This window comes from Anarhichas minor, unplaced genomic scaffold (genome assembly GCF_050575085.1).
Source record: "Anarhichas minor isolate MPS153535 unplaced genomic scaffold, ASM5057508v1 ptg000046l, whole genome shotgun sequence".
Taxonomy (NCBI): Eukaryota; Metazoa; Chordata; class Actinopteri; order Perciformes; family Anarhichadidae; genus Anarhichas; species Anarhichas minor.
This window is the reverse complement of record NW_027466492.1, coordinates 1313756-1340258: the sequence shown is the minus strand read 5'-3', so window position 1 is coordinate 1340258 and position 26503 is coordinate 1313756. Positions and strand designations below refer to the sequence as shown.

The 26503-nt window shown below is 38.9% G+C and overlaps 1 protein-coding gene across 7 annotated transcripts; it reads right to left on the bottom strand.

Annotated features, from left to right (window-relative positions):
• Positions 1–138: 138 nt before the first annotated feature.
• pak1 (p21 protein (Cdc42/Rac)-activated kinase 1) lies at positions 139–25663 on the bottom strand. Of its 7 annotated transcripts, XM_076111996.1 has the most exons (15): positions 25471–25663; positions 24116–24210; positions 23074–23221; positions 22889–22926; positions 21027–21140; positions 17236–17326; positions 17083–17148; positions 14193–14256; positions 8785–8833; positions 7783–7895; positions 6897–7014; positions 6515–6614; positions 5751–5947; positions 4496–4633; positions 139–2880 (listed from the first exon to the last, which is right to left on the bottom strand). In XM_076111996.1, exons 1-15 carry the CDS (start codon positions 25661–25663, stop codon positions 2794–2796), a joined length of 1611 nt encoding a protein of 536 aa, XP_075968111.1. In that variant the 3' UTR covers positions 139–2793. The 7 variants fall into 7 exon arrangements, with proteins under 7 accessions (XP_075968111.1, XP_075968109.1, XP_075968114.1 ...); XM_076111994.1 differs by having other exon boundaries at positions 17083–17326; XM_076111999.1 differs by lacking the exon at positions 4496–4633 and having other exon boundaries at positions 14193–14243; positions 17079–17148.
• Between the last annotated feature and the right edge of the window lie 840 nt (positions 25664–26503).

Sequence of the window (26503 nt, the reverse complement as noted above, 5' to 3'; positions counted from 1 at the left end):
TTAGTGTTACTTTGTCTTTTATATACCGACAGCAACACTTTAAACCGGGTTGATCTCAGAGGAGATCAAGAAGGGGAACCACAGAGAAGTCCAGGGGGGGGGGGGGGGGGGGGGGGGGGGTTCAGACCAGGACACACAAACACACAGTGGCAACAGTTAGAGGCCGTGTAAACCGCCTTCACAGCAGCGTTTAAAACAGCTGCGTGCCTCAGTGTCTTGCTCAAAGACACTTCGGCAGTCATCGTTCACACCGGTTGCAGAGTTCAGATCAGAGACTGTGACGGGGTTGGCTGTGCCTCTCCCTGTTGCAGCGCTGCAACGATTAGATGATTAGAAAATTCATCTGCTACTATTTTGATGATATCCGTATAAACGGAATATGGTTTGGGGTGTTGGTCGCCATTTGAAAACATCACCTTGAACTCTGGGAAATTGTGACGTTTTCACCGTTTGTGGATTTTTCACAAATCGATTAACACAGCAATAAGCAGATGACTCAATAATCAAAACAATCGGTAGTTGCAGCAACAACATTCTTTGTTGCCTCAAAATGTTACTCAAGTAGTCTTGCACCTTTAAAACAGTTTAAGGCCAGGGGTACATTAAATAACAGCTGAACGATAACAGCAGAAATCAAACTGACAGTTTTGAATAGATGTTTTGGAAATGTTTTATTTACATTGCAGCATTTTTTAAATCTGATGCTGGCCATTGATGGAAGCTTTGGCTCTTTCAGGATTTGAACCTGTGACTTTTTTTTTTTTTTTGCCGGAAAGAAAAACTCTTCTTCTCTGCTGAAAAGAAACTTCTTTCAGCAGGAAAAAAGAAATCCAAAACAAATATTCAAATCTTAGTATCCAAATCAAAAAGGAATTTTCTGACATCAATTATAAAAACAACACAGTGGTTTGTAAACAAAGGCTGAAAGAGATTGTTGTCATGTTTTGTTGTTTTGTCAGCACATTTTTTTTTCCCGCTTTTCTATCCACGTAAAATATACACCTTATGTTCGGAGGGTTCCCGGGTATCCAAACGGTCCACCAGGAAGAAAATAACAACGTACCATCGTAGCATTTATTTGTCTCATCTTCTGAAAAATAGGATAAAGATACGATCTTTCCTATCGTACACACGCACCCTTCGTGCAACTTCACTTAACGTTGCAGCATTGCCGCCATTACTTTTCTTCACTGTGTTGAACGTACCGTATTTAAAAAAGGGTTGTTGTCATGCACATTCTCTCCCTTCGAGCCCCCCAGACAGTGACGTCCCAGAGCCGCAGATGGAGCGAGTTTGGCAGAGTGGATTATGGGTAAAACAGCACATTTCATCATTGCATTTACATTTCTAGATATCTGAAGATGATGCTGACCGGATTCGATGAGAGTAGAAAATCTGAGATGCTTCTAATTAAATCCAACTTTTTGAAGCGTTTTGACACTTTTTTTTAGCTTTAAAAAGGACAATACGAGTGTGACACCTTCTACTGAGGTTTTGAAAAATCGACACCATAGACTGTGTATAAGAAGTGGACGTAGGCATCGTGACGTCAGCGATTGGTTTGTGGACCGTCCGTCATTTCAAGACAATGATGTGACAATAATGCTTCTATTTCCTGGAGAAGACTTAAACCATGTTTGCTAGCATCATGCAATTGTAACAAGTACGGCTCTGATTAGAAAACATTTAACTTTGAACAGTGAAATAAGAATAAAAAAGGGAGGTTTGGCTGCATCGGTTTTCTTTTATTTTTCTTGTCTAGTTTGAGTCAGACTATGTTATAGGAGTGTAATGCTACATCTAATATTCATTCAGCAGCTGTGAATTATTTATAAAACCTAATAAAAGTATGAGAAAATGTTTCTTCCTAGTAGGAAGTCAAAATGGCTTCATTTTTGAAGAGGGAAACCTCCAAAGCGTCCAAACTCGGTCCGTCGACAGCTCGGGGCCCGCCATGCCTGTACTTTATTATAACTCATATTAATATTCTCTAACTCACACCGCAGACACCACAAAGTACCGAACCTCACCTGCTCCATGTCAAAAACTATAGAAGGTAACGTTACCATGAACTTAATCAGGTTGACAAAACACACACACACACACACACACAGACGCACTCAAACCCGCGCACACAGAAATATTGATTTAAAAAAAAGAGTGATAAAATGAAAATCAACAAATGCACTTTTAGACAGAAGACGCTGAAATAAGTCCAACTGAAACCCATCGACGCATGACAGGAAGCTAGGACCTTAGCTCACACACACACACACACACACACACACACACGCACACACACAGTCTGCAGCAGAGGGTGCTGGTTGGCTGTCGTGGTCCTTTTTTCAAACGCGGTAAGAAAAAAACAGACAAACATATTTTAAAAAAAAAACTCCCATGAGTCTTTGGGCTCTTTTGAAGCACTCTCTCTCTCCTCTTGGGTTGTTCATACCGGCTGAGGGGGCGATGATGTAAGCGATGACGTCACTTGATCACAGATGATGTCTCGTCTTCCTGATCCGAGTCCAGCGCAGTGTCGGACAAAGAGTTACAGGAAGAAACTACCCATCATCCTCCCTGTGAGGATGATTAGGGGAGGTCACGCTTGGGGTCAAAGGTCACGGGGTGAAGGAGCAGTCGGTGCAGATTGTAAGAGACAAAAAAAACAAAAAAAAAAAGAAGGGAGAGAAGGACCGTAGGCTTTCGCCATCGCTGCTCTCCTGTCTAGATAAAACGAGGAGAAGAAGAAAGAGAGAGGAAGGAGGGATGGTAGACAGAGGAGTGCAAGGCTCGCTAGCGGTTGTTCTTGGCCGCCTCCTTTGCAGCCACGATGAGAGGAGTCAGACTGGAGAGGGGCTTCGCCATCTTCAGAAATTGGTGCTGAGAGGAGGAGGAGAAGGTGAGAGAGAGGAAGAGGAGGGAGGGGGAGAGGAGGAAGCATATAGGAACGGAGAGGAGGGGAGATGGAAGGAAAGGACGAGTGGGAGAGGGAGCGATGTGGAGAGAAGAGAGAGATATTTCAGTTCACTGCCTAAAGTTAATTTCATCATTGATGGAAAATATGATGTAATCAAAGAAACAAATAAATGTCTGCCCTCATGTGAAAGTGGTTCAATCGTGAACACATGCGGTCTACTTTTCTTCGTGAGTGTGTAAATACATATCTATTATTAATATTTCTGCCTTTATATTCAGTTTTTTAATGAACTTGTGTTGGACTTTAATGCCAACTATAAGGCTTGGTTTTATGAGGCAGTAATGTACTTTCATACATTTGGGTTGAAACGTAAATATGTACATATATATATATATATATATATATATATATATATATATATATATATATGTATATATACAAATATTTTAAATATAAGTTTTAACAGAAATCCTTGAGGTGTGTGGGTCAGCATTTACTGTATCAGACAGTCTGAGGAAAGGTAATACTATTAAAGTATTTGAACATTTTAGTCTTTTTAATCCGTCTCTTGTGAGTCCCCCAACTTAAGAAAGCTGAGCACTAAATTGCTAATAATACATTGCCTATGAGAGCTCACGGGTTTGCTGTTGCACTGTGTTGGTGTGGTCAGGTGATGGGATGTTCAGCACTTCATCACTGATCCATTTAGAAATGGAGGAGAGGAGAGCTCAGTCGGAGCTAACGGCTAACGCTAACGGAGGTTGCATTGAGTTACACTATGATACGTCCGGGCTCCATGCAGTAAAAAAAATAAATAAGAGTATTGAGCAAATTATGAAGTTATCATGATGTGTGCAACTGTAATCTTGTAAAATGTTGTTTTTGGTGAGAAATTTGAATAAATCCAGTCGTTTGAAGGAGATGTTATTCACAGCAACATGAAATAGATATTAGAGAGGGAATTATGTTGAACTTTATGTTTATAACGCACCGGTAGCGGTAATCGGTATCGGCAGATATGCGAGTCGAAATAATCAGCAGGAGCATAAAAAGGGTATCAGAAGATCACTACACAGAGCCCTGAATACAAACTGGTCATAATCACAGTGCGTGCCGGGTCCTATTTAATGCCCACACACACACGCAATTGAATCAACCTTTATCAACGATTACCTCGGAGAACAAGCACTCGCTCATACAAAGGAGGCTTTGAATTGGATTACTTCTAGAACTGACCTCCTTCTGAAAACAGTATAAAGTCCCAGTTTCACCTATCAGCTCTGAGTTATAGTACAGTTACACAACTCAGTTACACCTCCACCTCTCTACACCTCCACAGCTGTCTGTCTGTCTGTCTGTCTGTCTGAGCGGACAGCTGAACCTCAAAGAAACTGGATTCAATTTGTATTTGTCAAACCACCTAAAGGCCACTCGGGACAGACTAAGTGCTCGTTGTCAGTTTGACTCTCTTCCAATCTTATTATTCATTATATGCAGACTACGGAGATGAGACTACTCTACACACACGCACACGCACACACACACACACACGCACACACACACACACAGCTGCAGTACCTGCAGCAGCTCTTTCGCCGACCCTCTCTTCTCCACGTCCATCTCCAGACATCGGTTCAGGAAGTCCCTGAACGTCGTCGACAGCTTCTCCGGGTTCTGCAGCTCCGGCGTCCCGTTGGTCGCGATGAGATACAGCGCCTGGGCCACACACACACAACACACATGTGAGCAACAAGGTAGTCCTCATCCCATGACGCAAACACATGCTTACAACAACAAGGTGTGTAGAAAATCCTTTTACTTCCGTGCCATCCAGTGGTGGTTTTATACTGTGGATATCTACAGAGAACTCTGTTATGACAATGTGTATCGTAATGACCCGAATATAACAGCCTGATTAGAAAACTCACTTTGTTCTGTTATAGTTCTTCTACCTGTGATTTAGTGTGTAGATGACCAAGAGTCCTGTTTTCTGGTTTTGTTTAGGTTAGTTACATATCTCTGTATGAATATTGCCATTTTGTTAAGTGCTAAAAAAGAGCTTTATAAATGCAGTCTATTTACCAATCTTTATTCTAAGTTTATTTTTATTCTATCGTTTTTTGTTTGTATTCTTCAGCTGTTATCTTTGATCAAGACACAGGAATTTCCTCGGGATTGATTAACTCTTATCTTATCTTATCTTACAGAAAGACTCCATAAACAATAAGACTGGAAGAAACCTCAGAAAGAACAGCTGAGGGGACAGTCAATAGATGTCATGTGTACGTAATAAACAACATAATAAAACTACAGCATAGACAATCAGGATGAGGAAATAATAGAAACCTGTGTGACATAACCTCGTGGTGTCGAGACATGAACTACTTCCAGTAAGGCGGCATGTAACTCCCACGTTTGAGTCAGTAACTCGCTCTCTGAGCTCCTCGTTAAGACATCGTGTTACAGCGGTGATTCATGGCTGCTCGACAAATGATCTGGATCCCTGGTCTGTTTCTATGGTAACGACACCTTTGACTTGCCATCAGGCGTCGGGAGTTCATTGCCTCCGTGGCAGCGAAACACTTCACACGAGTCGACTCAAAGCTCCCGCAGGTTAAACTGAATAACTTCAGAAAGACACAAACTGACTTCAAGAAACGTTAAAAGCTACAAACAACCCCATAATGCACCGCTCTCTCCATTCAAAAACAATATCTGCATATAGTCTAGTCCTTTAAATATAATACTCTTAATTGTAATTTCCAGAAGAAAAAAAAACGTTTTCATAAGAATCGGACAAAATGAGAAGCTTTCACAGCGAACACAATCTCACCCGCAGCGGGTTCTCATTCAGGTACGGAGGCTCCCCCTCCACCATCTCTATGGCCATGATGCCCAGGGACCAGATGTCCACTTTGGGGCCGTAAGCTTTGCGGGTCACGACCTCTGGGGCCATCCAGTACGGGGTCCCCACCATGGTGCTGCGTTTGCTCTGCTCCGGAGTGATCTGGGCGCAGAAGCCGAAGTCGGCTGTGAGGAGGACAGAGGACGACATGAGTTCAGAGTATTGGCGTTATCGACAGTCCCCTTCATTTACCATCAATCTGTAAAAATGTTGTGATGTTTTTGGCACATTGAGGACCAAACAGTTAAAGAAGGATTAGAGTTATTGCATGAAATTTCCACACAACCAATAATGAAAATCTGTGGAAGGTAATGTCCCTCCGACCGACAGATTTGACCCCCTGAAAAAGAGTTAAAGATTTCCCTTTAACCATGATGATGTCACATGAACATAAAGGCTCATGTTGACTGTGTAATATATGAAAATATCTTTACCGTCTACTTATAATCAATGAGTCTAACAGACATGCAGCGCTGATAGCTGATCATTGTTCCCACTGTGTCCACAGCAGGCAAACAGACTGAACTTCAATACTGGTCCCAGTAGAATCAGAGCTCCCCCTGTTGGTCAATACCAGCAACTACAACAACAATCCTACCCGAGTACAACGAGGTAGAAGCAGCCTAATGCCAGTAATACTTGACAATAATTATGATATAATAAATATGACATGATGTCCTCTGTGGACTGACTGAGTTTGACGGAGCCGTCCATGCCCAGCAGGATGTTGTCGCTCTTAATGTCTCGATGGATGACCTGGTTTGAGTGGAGGAACTCCAACGCCTGGAGACACTGGAGAGAGACAGACAGACAGAGAGACAGACAGTTAGAGGGACAGACAGAGAGAGACAGACATAAAGAAGGACAGACAGACAGAGAGAGACAGAGAGAGGAAAACAGAAAGAGAAAGAGGGGCAGAGATACGGAGACCGACAGAAAGAGAGAGAGAGAGAGAGAAACAGGGACAGAGGGAGACACACAGAGAGAAACAGAAAGAGAAAGAGGGACGGAGCGAGACAGACAAAGCAAGAGAAAGACAGACAGAGATGACGTCTCCTGTCTCCTGTGTCCTACCTCTCTGCACACAGCAGCTATCTGGGCTTCATCCATGCAGGTCTCCGTGACGACGTCAGTCAACGAACCTCCGGCCAGGTACTCCATCACCACCCACAGCTCGTCACCCACCAGGTAACTATGGAAACCATCAATACACACAGGTATTCATACTCACCATAAGACATGAAACCGGACATTTCGTCAGATGTTGTAAGGCCGGTAGGGGACTCGCTATATATTAAGCTTAAAAATGAAATATTCACACACAAGAAACCATTTTTCAAGGGAGGGAAATTTAGGTGCAAGCGGTCAGAGAATGACTACATAATTTGGCTTATCTTAAAATCTTGAGAGCATTTTGTAAACATGATGTACTTATCCATTTCAACAGGTAAAGTAATAACCCAGAAGATTTTCATTTCTATAAATGTCTGTTAGGTCAGATGAGGTAACACGGCCATTTATGCGTCTGTGGCGACGTTCCCGGGAAAAAGAAACACAAGCGGCGATACGGTCCGTATCCCTGGGGAGTCACGGCGTATCAGGCGTCGTTGCGGCGGGTCCTTCGAGTGATCGATGCAATGGATTCAAAGGATTCAAAATAATAACATTTACTCTCAATAACTAACCGAGATGCGAGGCCTGCAGATTGTGTTTTTCCAGCTGGTTTCACACATTTACTGCAGTCAGCAGATTTCGTTGTCAGAAGAAGAACCGCATTAACAGAAGGATCTCAGCCGAGTGTGAATCTGCCAAAACTAAAAATAATCCTCCAACTTTTAAAGCCACAGCCTCCAGAAATCTCATCTGTGTGTGTGTGTGTGTGTGTGTGTGTGTGTGTGTGTGTGTGTGTGTGTGTGTGTGTGTGTGTGTGTGTGTGTGCGTGTGTGTGTGTGTGTCTAACCTGTCCAGGTAGTTGACTATGTTCGGGTTCTTATTTTCCCTCATCACCAGAATCTCATTGATGATCAGCTCCTTCTTGGGCTGCTGCTGCAGGTTCATCTGTTTGATGGCAACCTGAGAAAAAAACAAAACTTTTCTCATATTCATGCAAATAAATCACACGGATGTGAGATGAAACTGGAGAAATAGGCGGGAGTAGAAATTCTCTTTAATTGAAAGAGAAAGAGAACGAGAGAGGGAGAAAAGGGACAGAAAGCCAGAGGGAAATCTCTCAATCCGACGGCAGTAAAAGTGAGCACACAGACTAATCCTCAGAGTGAAACTGAGGAGGATTATCCCGACAGACGAGCCGAGCTCCTTTAAAAAATGAACCTGTGCGTCGCAGCTGTTGAGGCTGACGACTTTAATCCAGTCCCTGTCCTCACTGAGCACACTCCATCAGGACGGACTGCTCTCGTCTCTTAAGTCTCCTCGCTTCATTTTACCTGATGAATGGCTGACACCCGGATGAACCCTCCTTCATTTAAACTTCCTGTTAACACTTATTAAAACCTCTATTGTCTTCAAAAAAAAAAAAAAAGGCCATTCAGTCTGAAATTTATTTCTCCGTAAATTTGCAATCAAATCTTTTAGTCTGTGGAATTAATTAGAACTCACTTCAGCATCATGGTTCAACTTCATTTGACTTTAGACTTTCTACAGACTTTGGCCTTTCAGCCAACACTTAAACAGTTTGAAGTCATCTTCGTCATCCTCCAGGTAGTGAACTTTATTTCCCCTCTACTTCTTTGATTAAGTCAATCCTCTTTCCCCCTTTACCCTCTTGTCTCTGTGTGGGACCTTTAATGTGCTCTCCAAGTCAAGTTAAGTTTCAGAAATTGGTCCTTTTTAGCACTGTCAGCATTCCCTCTGTGCCCAATGACTGAGGCTGGCGATAAGCTGAAGGAGCGGAGAGAACAGAAGGAGACAACAAATATCAAGGAGGACGCTCAATGTAACCCACCTCCTGTCCTGTAGCGATGTCTATAGCTGTGTACACCGTCCCAGACGCCCTGAAGACACACAGCAGAGAGCTCCACATTAACATTATGTCACCATGTCTCTGTTGGATGAAAGCTTTTTTATTTTTATTTATTTAAGATCACTTAAAAGTAACATCATGAATATGTGCAGGTTTCACACTCCACAGCAGCATTCAAACAACCAGGAGATGCTCCACATCGTCATGGGTCAGAATGCAATCTCAAAGCTGATCTCGGGCCATACTAGTTAAACTATATTAGACCATACTAGTTAAACTATATTAGACCATATTAGTTAAACTATATTAGACCATATTAGTTAAACTATATTAGACCATATTAGTTAAACTATATTAGACCATACTAGTTCAACTATATTAGACCATATTAGTTAAACTATATTAGATCATATTAGTTAAACTATATTAGACCATATTAGTTAAACTATATTAGACCATACTAGTTAAACTATATTAGGCCATATTAGTTAAACTATATTAGACCATATTAGTTAAACTATATTAGACCATATTAGTTAAACTATATTAGACCATACTAGTTAAACTATATTAGACCATACTAGTTAAACTATATTAGACCATACTAGTTAAACTATATTAGGCCATACTAGTTAAACTATATTAGACCATACTAGTTAAACTATATTAGACCATATTAGTTAAACTATATTAGACCATACTAGTTAAACTATATTAGACCATATTAGTTAAACTATATTAGACCATACTAGTTAAACTATATTAGACCATATTAGTTAAACTATATTAGACCATATTAGTTAAACTATATTAGACCATATTAGTTAAACTATATTAGACCATATTAGTTAAACTATATTAGACCATATTAGTTAAACTATATTAGACCATACTAGTTAAACTATATTAGACCATATTAGTTAAACTATATTAGACCATACTAGTTAAACTATATTAGGCCATACTAGTTAAACTATATTAGACCATACTAGTTAAACTATATTAGACCATATTAGTTAAACTATATTAGACCATACTAGTTAAACTATATTAGACCATATTAGTTAAACTATATTAGACCATACTAGTTAAACTATATTAGACCATACTAGTTAAACTATATTAGACCATATTAGTTAAACTATATTAGACCATATTAGTTAAACTATATTAGGCCATATTAGTTAAACTATATTAGGCCATATTAGTTAAACTATATTAGACCATATTAGTTAAACTATATTAGACCATATTAGTTAAACTATATTAGGCCATCTTAGTTAAACTATATTAGACCATATTAGTTAAACTATATTAGACCATACTAGTTAAACTATATTAGGCCATATTAGTTAAACTATATTAGACCATATTAATTAAACTATATTAGGCCATCTTAGTTAAACTATATTAGACCATATTAGTTAAACTATATTAGGCCATATTAGTTAAACTATATTAGACCATATTAATTAAACTATATTAGGCCATATTAGTTAAACTATATTAGACCATATTAGTTAAACTATATTAGACCATATTAGTTAAACTATATTAGACCATACTAGTTAAACTATATTAGACCATATTAGTTAAACTATATTAGACCATATTAGTTAAACTATATTAGACCATACTAGTTAAACTATATTAGACCATATTAGTTAAACTATATTAGACCATATTAATTAAACTATATTAGGCCATATTAGTTAAACTATATTAGACCATATTAGTTAAACTATATTAGACCATATTAGTTAAACTATATTAGACCATACTAGTTAAACTATATTAGACCATACTAGTTAAACTATATTAGACCATACTAGTTAAACTATATTAGGCCATATTAGTTAAACTATATTAGACCATACTAGTTAAACTATATTAGACCATATTAGTTAAACTATATTAGACCATACTAGTTAAACTATATTAGACCATATTAGTTAAACTATATTAGACCATATTAGTTAAACTATATTAGGCCATACTAGTTAAACTATATTAGACCATATTAGTTAAACTATATTAGACCATACTAGTTAAACTATATTAGACCATATTAGTTAAACTATATTAGACCATATTAGTTAAACTATATTAGGCCATATTAGTTAAACTATATTAGACCATATTAGTTAAACTATATTAGGCCATATTAGTTAAACTATATTAGACCATATTAGTTAAACTATATTAGACCATACTAGTTCAACTATATTAGACCATATTAGTTCAACTATATTAGACCATATTAGTTAAACTATATTAGACCATATTAGTTCAACTATATTAGACCATATTAGTTCAACTATATTAGACCATATTAGTTAAACTATATTAGACCATACTAGTTCAACTATATTAGACCATACTAGTTAAACTATATTAGACCATATTAGTTAAACTATATTAGACCATATTAGTTAAACTATATTAGACCATACTAGTTAAACTATATTAGACCATATTAGTTAAACTATATTAGGCCATATTAGTTAAACTATATTAGGCCATATTAGTTAAACTATATTAGACCATACTAGTTAAACTATATTAGACCATATTAGTTAAACTATATTAGACCATATTAGTTCAACTATATTAGACCATATTAGTTCAACTATATTAGACCATATTAGTTAAACTATATTAGACCATATTAGTTAAACTATATTAGGCCATATTAGTTAAACTATATTAGACCATATTAGTTAAACTATATTAGGCCATATTAGTTCAACTATATTAGACCATATTAGTTCAACTATATTAGACCATATTAGTTAAACTATATTAGACCATATTAGTTAAACTATATTAGACCATATTAGTTAAACTATATTAGGCCATATTAGTTAAACTATATTAGACCATATTAGTTAAACTATATTAGGCCATATTAGTTAAACTATATTAGGCCATATTAGTTAAACTATATTAGACCATATTAGTTAAACTATATTAGACCATATTAGTTAAACTATATTAGGCCATATTAGTTCAACTATATTAGGCCATATTAGTTAAACTATATTAGACCATATTAGTTAAACTATATTAGACCATATTAGTTAAACTATATTAGGCCATATTAATTAAACTATATTAGGCCATATTAGTTAAACTATATTAGACCATATTAGTTAAACTATATTAGACCATATTAGTTAAACTATATTAGGCCATATTAGTTAAACTATATTAGGCCATATTAATTAAACTATATTAGACCATATTAGTTAAACTATATTAGACCATATTAGTTAAACTATATTAGACCATATTAGTTAAACTATATTAGGCCATATTAGTTAAACTATATTAGGCCATATTAGTTAAACTATATTAGACCATATTAGTTAAACTATATTAGACCATATTAGTTAAACTATATTAGGCCATATTAGTTCAACTATATTAGACCATATTAGTTCAACTATATTAGACCATATTAGTTAAACTATATTAGACCATATTAGTTAAACTATATTAGACCATATTAGTTAAACTATATTAGGCCATATTAGTTAAACTATATTAGACCATATTAGTTAAACTATATTAGGCCATATTAGTTAAACTATATTAGGCCATATTAGTTAAACTATATTAGACCATATTAGTTAAACTATATTAGACCATATTAGTTAAACTATATTAGACCATATTAGTTAAACTATATTAGACCATATTAGTTAAACTATATTAGGCCATATTAGTTAAACTATATTAGACCATACTAGTTCAACTATATTAGACCATATTAGTTCAACTATATTAGACCATATTAGTTAAACTATATTAGACCATATTAGTTAAACTATATTAGACCATATTAGTTAAACTATATTAGACCATACTAGTTAAACTATATTAGACCATATCAGTTAAACTATATGAGACCATATTAGTTAAACTATATTAGACCATACTAGTTAAACTATATTAGACCATATTAGTTAAACTATATTAGACCATATTAGTTAAACTATATTAGACCATATCAGTTAAACTATATGAGACCATATTAGTTAAACTATATTAGACCATACTAGTTAAAGTTACTGCAAGGCACTTTTCATTCTGTGTTGATTCTGTGGACAAAGTGGTTTCGAGCACCAGAGTCTCTTTAGAAAACCTCTCATTTTACAGTCTGACCCGCTCAGTCCTGGTTCTGGTTCTCCCGTGTCTCTTTTCCCTCCAGCGGGCCCTGCAGTACGGCCTGGTCCACAGGCAGCGTGGTGTCGGTGTTGGCTCCCAGCGGGGACCGGCAAAGCAGGGAGGTGGAGCTCTGCTCCTGGCCGGAGCAATGAGCTCTCCTCCTCCTGCCGGAGCTTCTGACAGAGTAGATGGCCTCAGCGAAGCCGGATCTGGGTCTGTCTACAGTGGGCTAGTCTCTGCTGAAGCCCCCGCTGGAGTCTGAGTCTGATTTTGCACAGAATCCGACCCGGTGCAGCGATCACAAGCATTAAGAATAACTATATAGAAACAACCAATCTTCTCACTGATGGTCTCGAGTACTTATGAAGTTCACACAGAGGAATACCCGTTAAAAGTTCCTCACAGTAACTTTAAATTGAATACTCCACAAAATAGCCTGTGTGGGCATTCAACCAGTTACAAGTTACCCTTTGAGGCTTTATATTTACCAGAGGACTAATCTTTGTCATATTAATAACAAATCACCAAAGTCTAATATTACTTTCTGTCCTTAATCTAAATCTGTGCCATCTGACTATTTCAATCAAAATAAAGGATGGTTATGGAGCTTTGATTCATTGCTTGCTACTGAATGTTTAACGCACTGTTTCTATTGGAAAAGAAGTATTTAGTGTGATTTGGGCCGTTGTGCTATTGTTACTGACATTAACACAATAACTCGTACTATGTTGTCAGATGTACCTCTGGGTTTAGCAGAATTGTAGAATATGAAAGTTTTGTTTATAGGATGAAACGAACACTGTGTTGCCGTTTTCACACATGCAGTTTCACTTTTCTTTTCTCTTTTTAAGGTTTTTGTTTTGTCGGGGACACACCTGAAATCTTTCTGTGCAATGATTATTCTAATCTGATGCTACATTTACATAATGCTCGTTAGGTGCCGTCAGTGATTCTAATCCAATAGACTTTTGGTCAAACAGCAACATGGTTAGGGTCATGCTCCTGTACGGGACAGGATGAAAGGCCATGGGTGAGTGAAGAGAAAGGCAGTGAGAGCCAGAGGACGGTGGATCGAGATGGGGGGGTTGGGTTTGTTTGGCTGTTAGGTTCAAATATCAACAATCTTTCTCCAGGAATTGTTGACCCCGCCTTGAAGTGATCGGACCAATCGCAGCACACTTGACGTGTCGACTCAGCCACAGTAGATTGGTGACACTTACCCCTGTCCGATCTTCTCAAAGCGCGTATATTTCTTCTTGGGGTCTCCCACACTCACGATCGTCCCTGAGTCAAAGAAAGACAGAGAAAGAAAAGCTCACATGAGTGACCAAAACAAACTAACGTATTCAGAGAAAGATAAACAGCTGAATAGTATTTATATATCTTCCTTTTACTGTTCCACTGAATCTGAATGGATAGAAGAGTCAGGGGTCTTTCTATCCATTCAGATTCTACTCTATGTTCATCACACTCAGGTCAATGCAGCATGCTGACTGGGAGAAAGACCAGAGAGAAAAGAAAGAAAGAGGAAAGGAAGAAGTAAGGAAAGGCAGAAAGCAATGAAGTAACGAATGAAGGAAGTAAGAGGGAAAAACTGAAGAAAGACATGAAGGACAGAAGAAAGAAAGAAATGAAAGAACAAAATAATGAAAGAATGAAAGAAAGAAATGAAAATATAGAAAGTAATGATTATAAAACACAGAAAGACAGAAGTGAAGGACGAAAGAAAGACAGAAAGAATGAAAGAAAAAAAGGACGAAAGGAAGGACAGATGAAAGAAAAGACAGACAGACAGACAGAAGGAGCTGCAGCAGCTCCGTCTGCAGTTCAGTAATCAGAGTCCACAGAAGGAAAGTGATTAAAGGACAAAACTTGGAGTCAGTCTCTACCCGCACGAGACGATGGATAGAGAGAGAGGACGACCAATCAGACGTGAGGATTGGACAGTGGGGGCGGGGACAGTGGATATCAGGTCTGTCAGTCAGAGACAGACACACAGACAGGCAGTATCCTGGTCTTACCAGCAGAGGGAGATCTGAGCACATCTGGACAGGCGTGGGGCATGATTTAAAAAATATACAGGCTTTTATTACAAGTACACAACAACACATTTCTATACGGGAGAGGGTTTGTTTTTAAATATGTGCTTTTATTCTGAAGGGTTGTGGCATGATTTAGTCACAGTGCAGCTCAAAGGGTCATAGGAGGAGTTATTTATGTGCTAAATTATGTTAATATGTTAATTATATTTAGAAAGAGTGTGAAAGGTTTTGGATGATATTGCATATTTTACACATTATTGTAAGAACAGAGACTTTTAAAGTACACACAAGTGGCGTGAAACAAGACTTTTAACAGCTTGAGGACGTGATGTGAAAATCACGGATGTCATTAATAAAATCAAAACTTTTTATTTTGATTATTTTAATAAGTAAGATATTGCAATAAAATCGTCTGAGGTTACAATACTACAGCTCTGTATGTGACCTCACAGCACATGATTAGAAATAGATGTCATTCTACTATCATAAGACATGTTGGAAGAGTACAAAGCACAAACTTAATTCAGTTATTGAGTGTCTGTGCTTCCCGTCTGCCACCTGCAGTTTATTCTGGACCATGTCGCTCCTCTTTATTTTACTTTAATTTGACTTGAAATAAGGAGCGTTACCCAGACGATCTCCAAGCTTTAAGTCAGGGCGAAAAGAATGACTTCCAGAGACAAAAGCTCTGTGCGTGAACGTCACGTCGACTGCTACAGTAACAGGAGGAGGGCTTCAAGAAGAAAGGCTCGGTGCCACGAACCAATGAGGACAAAGGAAATACTTTAAAAGGTCGGACAGAAGACTTTAACGCTTCAATAGAGAAAACTTTTAACAGGATCTGAGACGCCGCAGGCGGGTTATATTTATAGAAGAGATAACATTATGTAACATCTCTCACTTCCCACACTACAGACTGTAGTGTGCTGCAGAACCAGGATGTTAATCATGATGTGGAAGCCTAAAGGAACAAAGTCGTTCTACATGGAATAGGCCCTTTATTATGTAGTCAGTTAGAAAAATACCAGATTGAAATATTTGCACCACATATATGTACTATTAATAGAAGTTCTACTTGTTAAAAACACAATACAATACTTGCTGGGTCTTGAGCCTAAAATAAATTCACAGCCTCCTCCGTGGGAGAAAACCAGTGTGTGTGTGTGTGTGTGTGTAAAGAGAAAGTGATGAAACAGCGAGTCAAAGATAAAAACAGTGTAAACGAGGCTAAAATTAGCTCTCGGAGACTCGCTGAACTGTAGCAGAGGAACTGCATCACGCTTTTTTAAAACGGACCCGGGATGACGATTAATATCTATCGAGCAAATCATTCACAGGACACACAATATTACATAAATATATAAATATACGGTCTGTGGAATTAAGACTTGTGTGTAGCTTTCTTTAGAGGAAAAGACGCTGTCAGAGACTTTTAAAGAAAATAAAAGGCACCGTCTTTTTTATACAAAACACCCTGTAAGATAAAAACTACTGTGATCATGACCGTGATGGACTCTCAAGTGTCTACAGCTCGTCGGTTTTAACATTTTCTCACTCTTCTGGTTTCAGACTTTCCACCAGATTTTTAGAACGCAGGGTCTTTTCAACCCTGATGTTGGCTGATCAGGTCTCGCTCGCAGTCAAAGTGTTCCGGTTCATCCCAGAAGGTCACGGATGTGGGGATGAGGTCAGGGCTCAGAGCAGACCAGTTCAATTCTCCCACACCAAACTGGGAAAAACACTTCTTTACGGAGCTGGCTTTGTCCATGTGCTGTAACGCTTGTTGCGTTAAAAAGGTGCGTGAATTGGGAGCATTTCCATCGCCCCTTAACGTGGTCTCAACATGGCAACAGTGCAATGTGAAGCTCAGATAACAACATGGACTGGGGTGTCCACATACTTTTGGCCATTTATTGTGGTTGTTTCTTTGTTCAGCCGGTAATTAATCTAAACTACTGGTAATGTGATCTTTAAAGGACGACAGTCATAGATAAAAGATAATGCAAAGTCTTTCTATATGAAGATAATCTGGAGTATTCTAAAGTTTGAGTGCATGAATGAGGCTTACGTAGTTTCTCCAGGATCTCCTCGTCCGACATCTTCTTCTTCCTGGTTTTGTCCAGGGGGCGGGGCACTGAGGGCCCGGGGGCGGGGCTCGCACTGGGAGGGCTGCTGGGAGCTCCCTCTGAAGGGGGGGCGGGGATGACGGCTGCGGTGGCGCCGGCGGCCGGAGGCGGGGAGATGGGCGAGGTCGCGGCATCTTTGGTGGGAGGAGGAGGAGGGAGGGGCTCGATCACCGAGCGGGTGTATATCTGAAAGAATAATCCAAACGGTGTTACACAATTCTAAATCTGAGAAAATACTTTCAATATTATCAAATAGTCCATCTTTCTGTCTTTTCCCGACTTTTGAGACAAAGAGCGAAGATGAACTATATGTGATAGCAGGCGTGTAGAGTGAGACGCCATCGATAAACACACAGCACTGCATTGACTCAGCAGTGATTCAGCTTTGACATCATGTTACCTGATCAGTAATTACATCACTAAATAAAAACATTAGCTCGCCTACACATTATATCATACTACACTGTAGACTTTACTATACTATACTGATTTGTATATATTTTATACTCTATTCTGTTATATTGCTGTACTATACTTCTACCTGAATCTATTGTTATATTACTACCTTACATTATTATGTCATATCCCATACTATATCATAATCTACCATATTATGTTGATTTGTACTTCTATATATGTCATTCTCTATTCATATTACATCTCTATATCAATACAGACAACACTAAGTGCTATCACTTTATCATATCATATATATTAGTCTGACTGTTAACACAGAAAACTGCTGTGTTGTAGAAATGTGGACGTGTCCTCACAGCCGCAGCAGGCCTCAGTAGGTTTCCATGCTTTTTCTGCACAGTATAAAAACAATCAATGAGCAGATTCCTGAAAGCTGCTCTAGTAATGTAATCCATCATAATGAACATCAGGTCCGCATTAACTTTTGTCAAAGTTGCTTTATAGTTATGAGGTGCTGCTGACTTTTCAAAGTGCTCTGCACTTAAACTGCATTACCAGCTCATTGAAGGAAGGGTGGGGGGCTAGAGGAGCTCCTTATATCGCAGTGTTGGAAACGATGAATATATATACAGTATATATATATATATATATATATATATATACACACTATATAAAATATATGTATTAAATTGTAGCTTAAGTAAGTGATTCATGTTTAAATGTAAATGTTGCAACTGAGCTGTGAGGCGTTTGAGTCCCGCTCCGCTTTCAGACTGTCGGAACGAAAATTGTTGGGAAAAAAACGACAAAGAGAACAGAGTGTTTCTGTGTGTGTGTGTGTGTGTGTGTGTGTGTGTGTGTGTGTGTGTATGCCACGGGAGCTCCAGTCAGGTACCGTGGAAACTGTGGTGGCGCCATGGAAGCAGCCTCTCGACCGCCAACCTGTCTGACAAAGGAGCAACAATGTCTGTGTGTGTGTGTGTGTGTGTGTGTGTGTGTGTGTGTGTGTGTGTGTGTGTGTGTTTTACCAGATATAGAGAAAAAAAGTATATAATGATTTATTTTTTAAATGATTTATTTTAGTTGAAACATTTGATGGTAGTACTATAATCTTTTCTAACAAAAGCTCTAACAGTTTTTCAGGTGGGGATTAAAAACGACACATGTTGAATTTATGTGAAGTCGAAATCTTCAATCCAATTAGTCCATTAATCTATTGGACAGAAATGATTCTGCTTACTATCTTGATAATCGCTTGAGTCATATTTTTCACTTCCAGATTGTCAACTGCATGGATCGGCTGCTTGTTCTTTGTCTGACGATGAACTGAATGTCTGACATTTAATGGTGTTATCTTTGGTGATGGACATTTCTTCACTCCACATGTGATAAACAAAACAATGAATTGATTATGAAAACAAAACAGCAGATAGATTAATGGTAAAAATGCTATTTCGTCGCAGACCTGAACACATTTGTTTTGATTTCAATCTTTTCACTGAAGTCTAAATAGATTTTTTGATAAGAATTGAATACTGCCATCTCAACTACACTCAGTTGGCAGTTTATTAGGTACTCAAAGCTAAAACTAATTCAGTCGAATACAACAGTCCTGCAACAAATCCTACTTTGATGACGCTTTTGTTCTTGCTTTAAAAGATTGATTTTTGAGGCTGTAGTTTGTGGTTCATTATACAGAGAGGTGTTTCTGTTATTTAGTCTACCCCCATTGATAAAGCATGCACAGTGTAGACATACTATTAAAAACAGCAGAAGGGAGGATTTAATGACTGTTGTATTGGATCGCATTAGTTTTAGCCAAGTGTACCAAATCACATGGCCACTGAGTGTTTGTCAGTCTATGAAGAAGTGAGACATGTCACTGTGAATGGAGAGAGATCAGGCCTTCTGTCCGATTAGTTAATCTCATAAGTGTGTGTGTGTGTGTGTGTGTGTGTGTGTGTGTGTGTGTGTGTGTGTGTGTGTGTGTGTGTGTGTGAGAGAGAGAGAGATCCTGACTTGACCCAGGGGAGAACAGAAAGCTTCTTTGAAAAACAGTTTCTAAATAAAATAACCTGTGCTTCCCCTGAGACTGACACACACACAGACACACACCACACACACACACACACACACACACAGGTCTTTGTGGTCTTGTTAGGGAGTTGAAGCGAGGCAGGAGACCGGACCATTTAAAGATTAGTGGGTGTACGACATTTCATTAACGACTGCTACCTGGACATTAGTAATGACTCATGTGGGACTGTTTAGTGGGACAGAATGACTCGGTGTGTGTGTGTGTGTGTGTGTGTGTGTGTGTGTGTGTGTGTGTGTGTGTGTGTTTACAGTGTTGTACTATGTTTGATCCAATAACCTTTAAGCTTTTGGCGAAAAGTGTTTTCGTGTCTGTCTTATTGAATGTTCGAGATATTTCTAATGTAAAAATCATTTCTCTACATACATGTATCTGTACCGTTGATTTAAACAATATATCCAGCAAACGTATCATAGATACAAAAGGATTCTAAGTCATCTAAAATCATGGAGCCAGTTCTTCAGCTGGACTGAAAAAGTTTAGTTTGTGCTAATTATAGAGCCAATAGTTATAGTAATTAGTTATTAGTTTTCTACGTAGTTGTAGTTTTCCACGTCTTTATTGTAGTTTTCTACATATTTAGTTGTAGTTTTCTACGTCTTTAGTTGTAGTTTTATATGTCTTTAGTTGTAGTTTTATACGTATTTAGTTGTAGTTTTCCACGTCTTTAGTTGTAGTTTTCTACGTATTTAGTTGTAGTTTTCCACGTCTTTAGTTATAGTTTTCCACGTCTTTAGTTGTAGTTTTCCACGTCTTTAGTTGTATTTTCTACATCTTTAGTTGTAGTTTTCCACGTCTTTAGTTGTAGTTTTCCACGTCTTTAGTTGTATTTTCTATATCTTTAGTTGTAGTTTTCCACGTCTTTAGTTGTATTTTCTACGTCTTTAGTTGTAGTTTTCTACGTCTTTAGTTGTAGTTTTCCACGTCTTTAGTTGTATTTTCTACATCTTTAGTTGTAGTTTTCCACGTCTTTAGTTGTAGTTTTCCACGTCTTTAGTTGTATTTTCTACATCTTTAATTGTAGTTTTCTACGTCTTTAGTTGTAGTTTTCCACAACTTTTTAGTTATTTTAAAGTTGTTTTCAACATCGACAAACAAACATCTGTAGAACTTTGAAAGTGTTTCCCGTTATTATTTAACTGCAATTTTAAAGTAATTCCCCAAGTGTGTATACTTACTTTTTCAGTAACACTTTCTATGACACCCATTACTATAATGCTTTTTTAACATACTGATAATCTGCTGATAGCACTGTATCATCATAGTTATATTCTTACATAGATTAAACTATATTTTCTTGTTTGCCTTGGCCCTCTCACTACTTCACAGGTCTGTTTGAAGGTGTGGAAAGAGCGTGTGTGTGCGTGTCCTTACTGATTTGGTGTGCTCTGGTCGGGGGGCGATCACCGGCGGGGGCTCGGCCTCATCTTCGTCGTCGTCCTCGGATACGGTCGCTATGGCGGGCGTCTCCGACATGGCCTTGGAGCTCTGCGTGATGTCACAGGGGGGGAGAAGGCGGAGCCTCAGTGACATCATCGTCACATGAGCAAACACCAGACCCAGCATAGCCTCCTACAGTTACCGTCTCTTCTTCTACTGCTTCATTGTCTCATCATGTAGAGAAGCCCTCCAGCTCTTCTTCTCTGCTCGTTTTGTTGTTTGAATTGGACTTCCTGTCTTTCCTGCCTCCCTCCCTCTGTCCTTCCACCCTTTTTTCTCTCGCCCTCCTCTCGTCATCACTGTTGATGTCTGAAAGCTCTTGTCATGTCTGGCTCCTAAAGCCACTAGTCACACGTCCTCCCCTCCACCATCCCTCTCTTCTTCCTCTCTGCTCTGTCTCTCTCTCTGACACTCTGATGCTCGGCCGGTGGCCAAGCTGCAGAGACGGGGAAACGGTGAAAGGAGGAAAAGATGCTGATTCACAATGCAGAGAGAGAGAGAGAGAGAGGAGTGCATCTCTAGGTGTGGCATCATCATCATCACTTCCTGCTCCCTCCTTCTCTTTATTCTCACCTACATAGTTTTGTTTCAAAGGCACCTTTCAGACATTTGCACAGCGGGGAAAAAAACTCATTTATTTCAATAAGAACCATTGAGTTTGGAGAATGTGTGTGTCGTCCAGCAATGAAAGGTGGTCCTGTATTGGAAAGGCCTTCGCCAATTTCAAATGTTGTCCTTTTAAGCTAGATCATACCATACACGCACATACTGTCTCCTTAAATATTAATCTACATGAAATCTGTCTGTTTCACAAATAAATTACACATATTATCCCATTTATTTAATGTTAGATAGATGAGGAAGTAGCTTATGGTTCCAGAGCTGTTTGGATTCATAGCCGGCATTAAAAATGTACCTAAATCATTTAATCATTTCCTGTTAATAATTCAGTTTTTGCAAAATAGACATTTAGCAATAAAATTATATAAATAAAAAATAGTAGCCTTTCACCGGACAATTTATTGAAACAAAATTAAATAATTAATAAAAATAATGCAGATTAACAATCACAATCAATCCTTTTAATATACATCCTCAGTGCTGTCCTTCGTGAAAATATATTGGCCAATCAAATAACTCGCACTCACACAATTTAAGATATTGGTCCAACTCAAACTAGCAGCAACTAGCAGTTCAGAGTTGTTTTGGTGTGCAGCCAATGTCAAAAAGGTTAAGTTTTAATTCAAATTGATGTAGAAATAAAAGATTTGCTGATCAAATGATAAAAATCTGCACAATCTGCATCTCAACACAATGTCTTCGCCCTCATTCACTTCTTTTTAACATTCTCTTTCAAATGTATTCTCTCCTCTCATCTCAACCCCATCAGCTGCTCTCCCTCTCTCCCTCTCTCCTCCAAAACTGCGTCTCCTCTCCGCTCCGTCTTGTCAAACGCTAGATTACACCTCATCTCCTCCACTCCTTCTTTTAATCTCCTCATCCTGTCACACCTCAGCTCTCCCTCCTCCCTCTCCTATTAATCCTTTTATTGCTCATCACCTTGACAGATTAAATAAGACTCCATCTCCCTCCAAGACAGTCTCCTCTCAAATTTACCCTCAACTTTATTCACTCTCAAACTTGGCTTCGAGGAGGAGTCGCCCCCTGCTGGCCAGAAGAAAGATAAATTCATTTGGGAAACTATAATCGTAGTTATCATTAGCTGGTTCCACTGACGTTGGCTGCAGCCAGTGTTAACACACATGTTGTGACTGCGTTGACAGAGGAGGTCTTACCGTTGTGGTGGAGGAGCTGTAGGCATCTGCGTTTTTATCTGCAGGGAAAAACACAATGAGAAATTATGAGGAAAAAAAAAATAAGGAGGAAAGTTCCAGACTCGCACGTGTGTGTGTGTGTGTGTGTGTGTGTGTGTGTGTGTGTGTGTGTGTGTGTGTGTGTGTGTGTGTGTGTGTGTGTGTACCTGTGAAGCTCATGTACTTCTGGCTGTTGGCCGTTTCTTTCGAGTCATAGAACTTTAGAACGTCGAGGACGGCCTGAGGATTCTTCTTCTGCTCCAGTTTGGTGATGTTGGACGTCTGCAGGAGCCGGGCCCACTGCTCTGGCATGCCCTACACACACACGCACACACACACACACACACACACACACACACACACACACACAAATGTTTACTTATTGTTTTGAATTCATGTGCTGTGTATTTTTTGTACTTATTTATGAGCCTTGTCACAAATCCCCATCGCTTTAAAATGCACAATACGTTTCAAACAATACAACAAGATACTGTTGTAAAGAGGACACACACAAACACACACACACACACACACAGGCTTCCTATAGTAGGTTAGGAGTTAGGAGTCCTAACAAGGCAGCCTTGTCATATTGTACCTCAGTCACATAACTGGGTCACATCTCCATGTTTTCCATCTCTCTCTCTCTCTACTCGTCTGTCTGGGTCAGTCCCTCACTCACGCTCCTCCACTTCCTGCTCCATCTCTCCGTCCCTGCACTCTCCTTGGGTCTCATCTGTCCTTAATGTCACACCATCAGTGCCTCCATCCATCTGACATCTTTGTACACTGCTCTGCTGTTTGTTTTTTTACCCAAATAAACACAACTTAAATATTCCTTGAGTAAATATGTTTAAGTGCATGTAGATGTGTGTATGAGTGAGAACAATGTCCCACATTACAGAAAAGGAAACACACACACACACACACACACACACACACTCCCAGCTAAAAGAGCTTAGTCAGGCGAATCAAGTGAGTCAGCTAAACAAGGCTTCTTTGTCTAATGTGACTATTTAAAAAGGTTCATTTGCCAAATGTGTGCTTATCAAACACACACACACACGCATCAATAAACATGGGTCCTTCGGTAAGCAATTAAAAAGTAAAGCGCATACACACTACGGTTGCTTTCAGTGAAATCCACTGAGTGTGAGTACACACAAAGGGGACTAAATGCACAAAACACCACACACACACACAGACACTTACAGTAAACTCCCCGGTAACGGCGTCGAAGCCGACATGGATGGTGTGTTCAAAATCAGACGGCAGGGAAATCTCTGGACGCTCCTTCTTCTTGTAGGCTGAAAAAAAAAAAAAAGGAGACTCATAAACATTTTAGGAACCAGATTATACCTGTGAAGTTGATATATTTTAGGACGCAGTATGGTCCGAGAATTCATTTCCCTTTACAATAAAAGGAGATTAGTGAAAAAGTGCGTATAAACTAAATGATTTTGATTCCTAACTTGGCACTCAGAGGCTGCAGAAGAGCAGCAGTTGTAGCAATTCAATAATTAAACCGACTGTAAAAGACCATCCTGAATGCAAAACATCTTTTTTAAGAGCCCTTGAAGAGGAAGTACAAGGAATTCCTGGAACGGTCTTAAATCCAGAGAGAATTAGTAAAAAGGAACTGAGGGAAGCAGAAGAGAGGAAATTAGGAAACAGAAAAGGAGCCAGAGGAAGATGAAAGAAGGATGGAATCTGAGAGAAAGACGTCAATATGAGACGCTGTATGTTGGAGACAGATCCCTCTGGGATGACTATGAATGATACGGGACTAGTTACCCACAAAGCACCTGTCCCTGGATGTGGAAGCGGACAGTGACTTAGTCAGCAGAAATGTGTTTGTTCCTCCAGAAACATGCCGGAGATCGAAACTGAGATAACGTTTTAATACAGAGGAGTGGCCACTTGTCGACTCTGTGGTTTTAACTTATCGTAGAATAGTATAGAATACAACTTTATTGTCCACAGGTGCAGAATTGTCTTGAGTTCACCAAAACGTAAAAGCAGCACAAGAAGATGCATCTTATAGAAATAATGTAGCAACAAATAAACACCCCTGAAGTATAGTGGTGTAACGGACCACTGTCCATCCGTACGTAGAATTGTTGATGGTCTACAAGGACTTCAAAGTGGTTGAAAGGATTTTTGGGACGTGGCAAATAAAAAATAGTCTGGAGCCTTGTAGACCAGCTGTTATAATCAAACAACAAAGGGATGTGTATCTGCCAATATGGATCATCAAGGATCAAACATTTGTTATAAACTTGATCAGGGATCTCTAGAAGTTATATTTGCTCCCTTTTTTCTTTTGATCTGATCCGTGACTCTGATCCGTGAGTTTTATGATCCGTTGCACCACTACTGAAGTATAAAAAGTAAATTATACAAAATACTTAAAACAATAGTTAGTAATAAGCTTATTCGCTTTCTGGCACAGAATGGAAGGAGATGATCCGTTCGTCTACAAGGTCACACTCCAGTGCTTGGCTCAAGGGCAACACGAGTGTCGGTGCAATCCCACTGTTCCCCCCCACAGCGGTCTCGGTACTCACTCTTGTCGCCTCCCCCCGTCAGGATGAACCGGATCGAGCGGTCCTTCTTCTTCTTGTCCTCCGGGTTGGGTGGGAGGGGCTTGGAGCCGTGGTTGAGCGGGGCGGGGTCCTTGTTGCAGGAGCCAATCATGGTGCTGGTGTTCCTCATGGGCGGAGCTGGGGGCTTGTCCTCGACCTCCCCATTATCAGACATCTTCAGCGAGGCTGCAGCCGGCCGCTCCTGCACAGAGAACAGAGGGGGAATCATCGACCAATCACAGGCGAGCATTCAGGAGACGGTGACTCTTCAAATTATTTTGTTTTGAAAATATTTTGTGTCACCGACAGAAAAAAATAATAACGCTCAATATACAATGATAGAAAACTAAATGAATTGTACTTAACAAATAACCTAAACCTTAAATCAATTATTGTCATTACAAATAGCCGAGGCACCTTTGCTTTGTGACCCTATTTATTCATTTATTTACTGTGGATGTTCTGTCATTTTCATTTTCTTACGAAGCCAAAATCAATTAATTTTATTAAAAAACATCTTTTTCTACAGGTCCCATTTTAAATTTTGCCCCAAATAAATTGTTTGCTTTAACCACATCCTGTAAAAAAACATTCAATTCCGAGACCAACAGTCACGTGACAAAAAATCTTTGACTCGAAAAAAATGAACACAGAGCATTGAGGAGAAGAGAGGTTGTAAAACTGTAAAAAAAAAAGTTAAATATGTACAGCAGGGTGTTGGTAACACTTGGAAAAGTATTTTTGTAAAATAAATGATCAAAGAAATTCAACTTGTGTTTTTATTTATGCCATTGTAATTGTGTTATACTGCACAAAATACATATTGTAGTTCTCTCTACTTCTAGCTGTGATGGGGCTGTGTGTCCATAGAGGTGCAGGATTTATATATTGCAGTGAAAAACGAGGCCACAGAGAGTAACATGTGACAGGAGGGGCCCGACGCTGTTTGGGGGACAGAGGGTTAATCCATCTAATCATATTTGATCTAATCTTCATCTTCTACTTTCCTTTTTTT

Coding starts and splice junctions, on each gene's coding strand:
- pak1 (XM_076111994.1), bottom strand. CDS start 25,663: ATGTCTGATAATGGGGAGGTCGAGGACAAGCCCCCAGCTCCGCCCATG. Junction 24,211..25,470: donor GACGGGGGGAGGCGACAAGA/GTGAGTACCGAG, acceptor TTTTTTTTTCAG/CCTACAAGAAGAAGGAGCGT. Junction 17,327..21,026: donor GACCAGAGCACACCAAATCA/GTAAGGACACGC, acceptor TTATTCTTTCAG/ATATACACCCGCTCGGTGAT.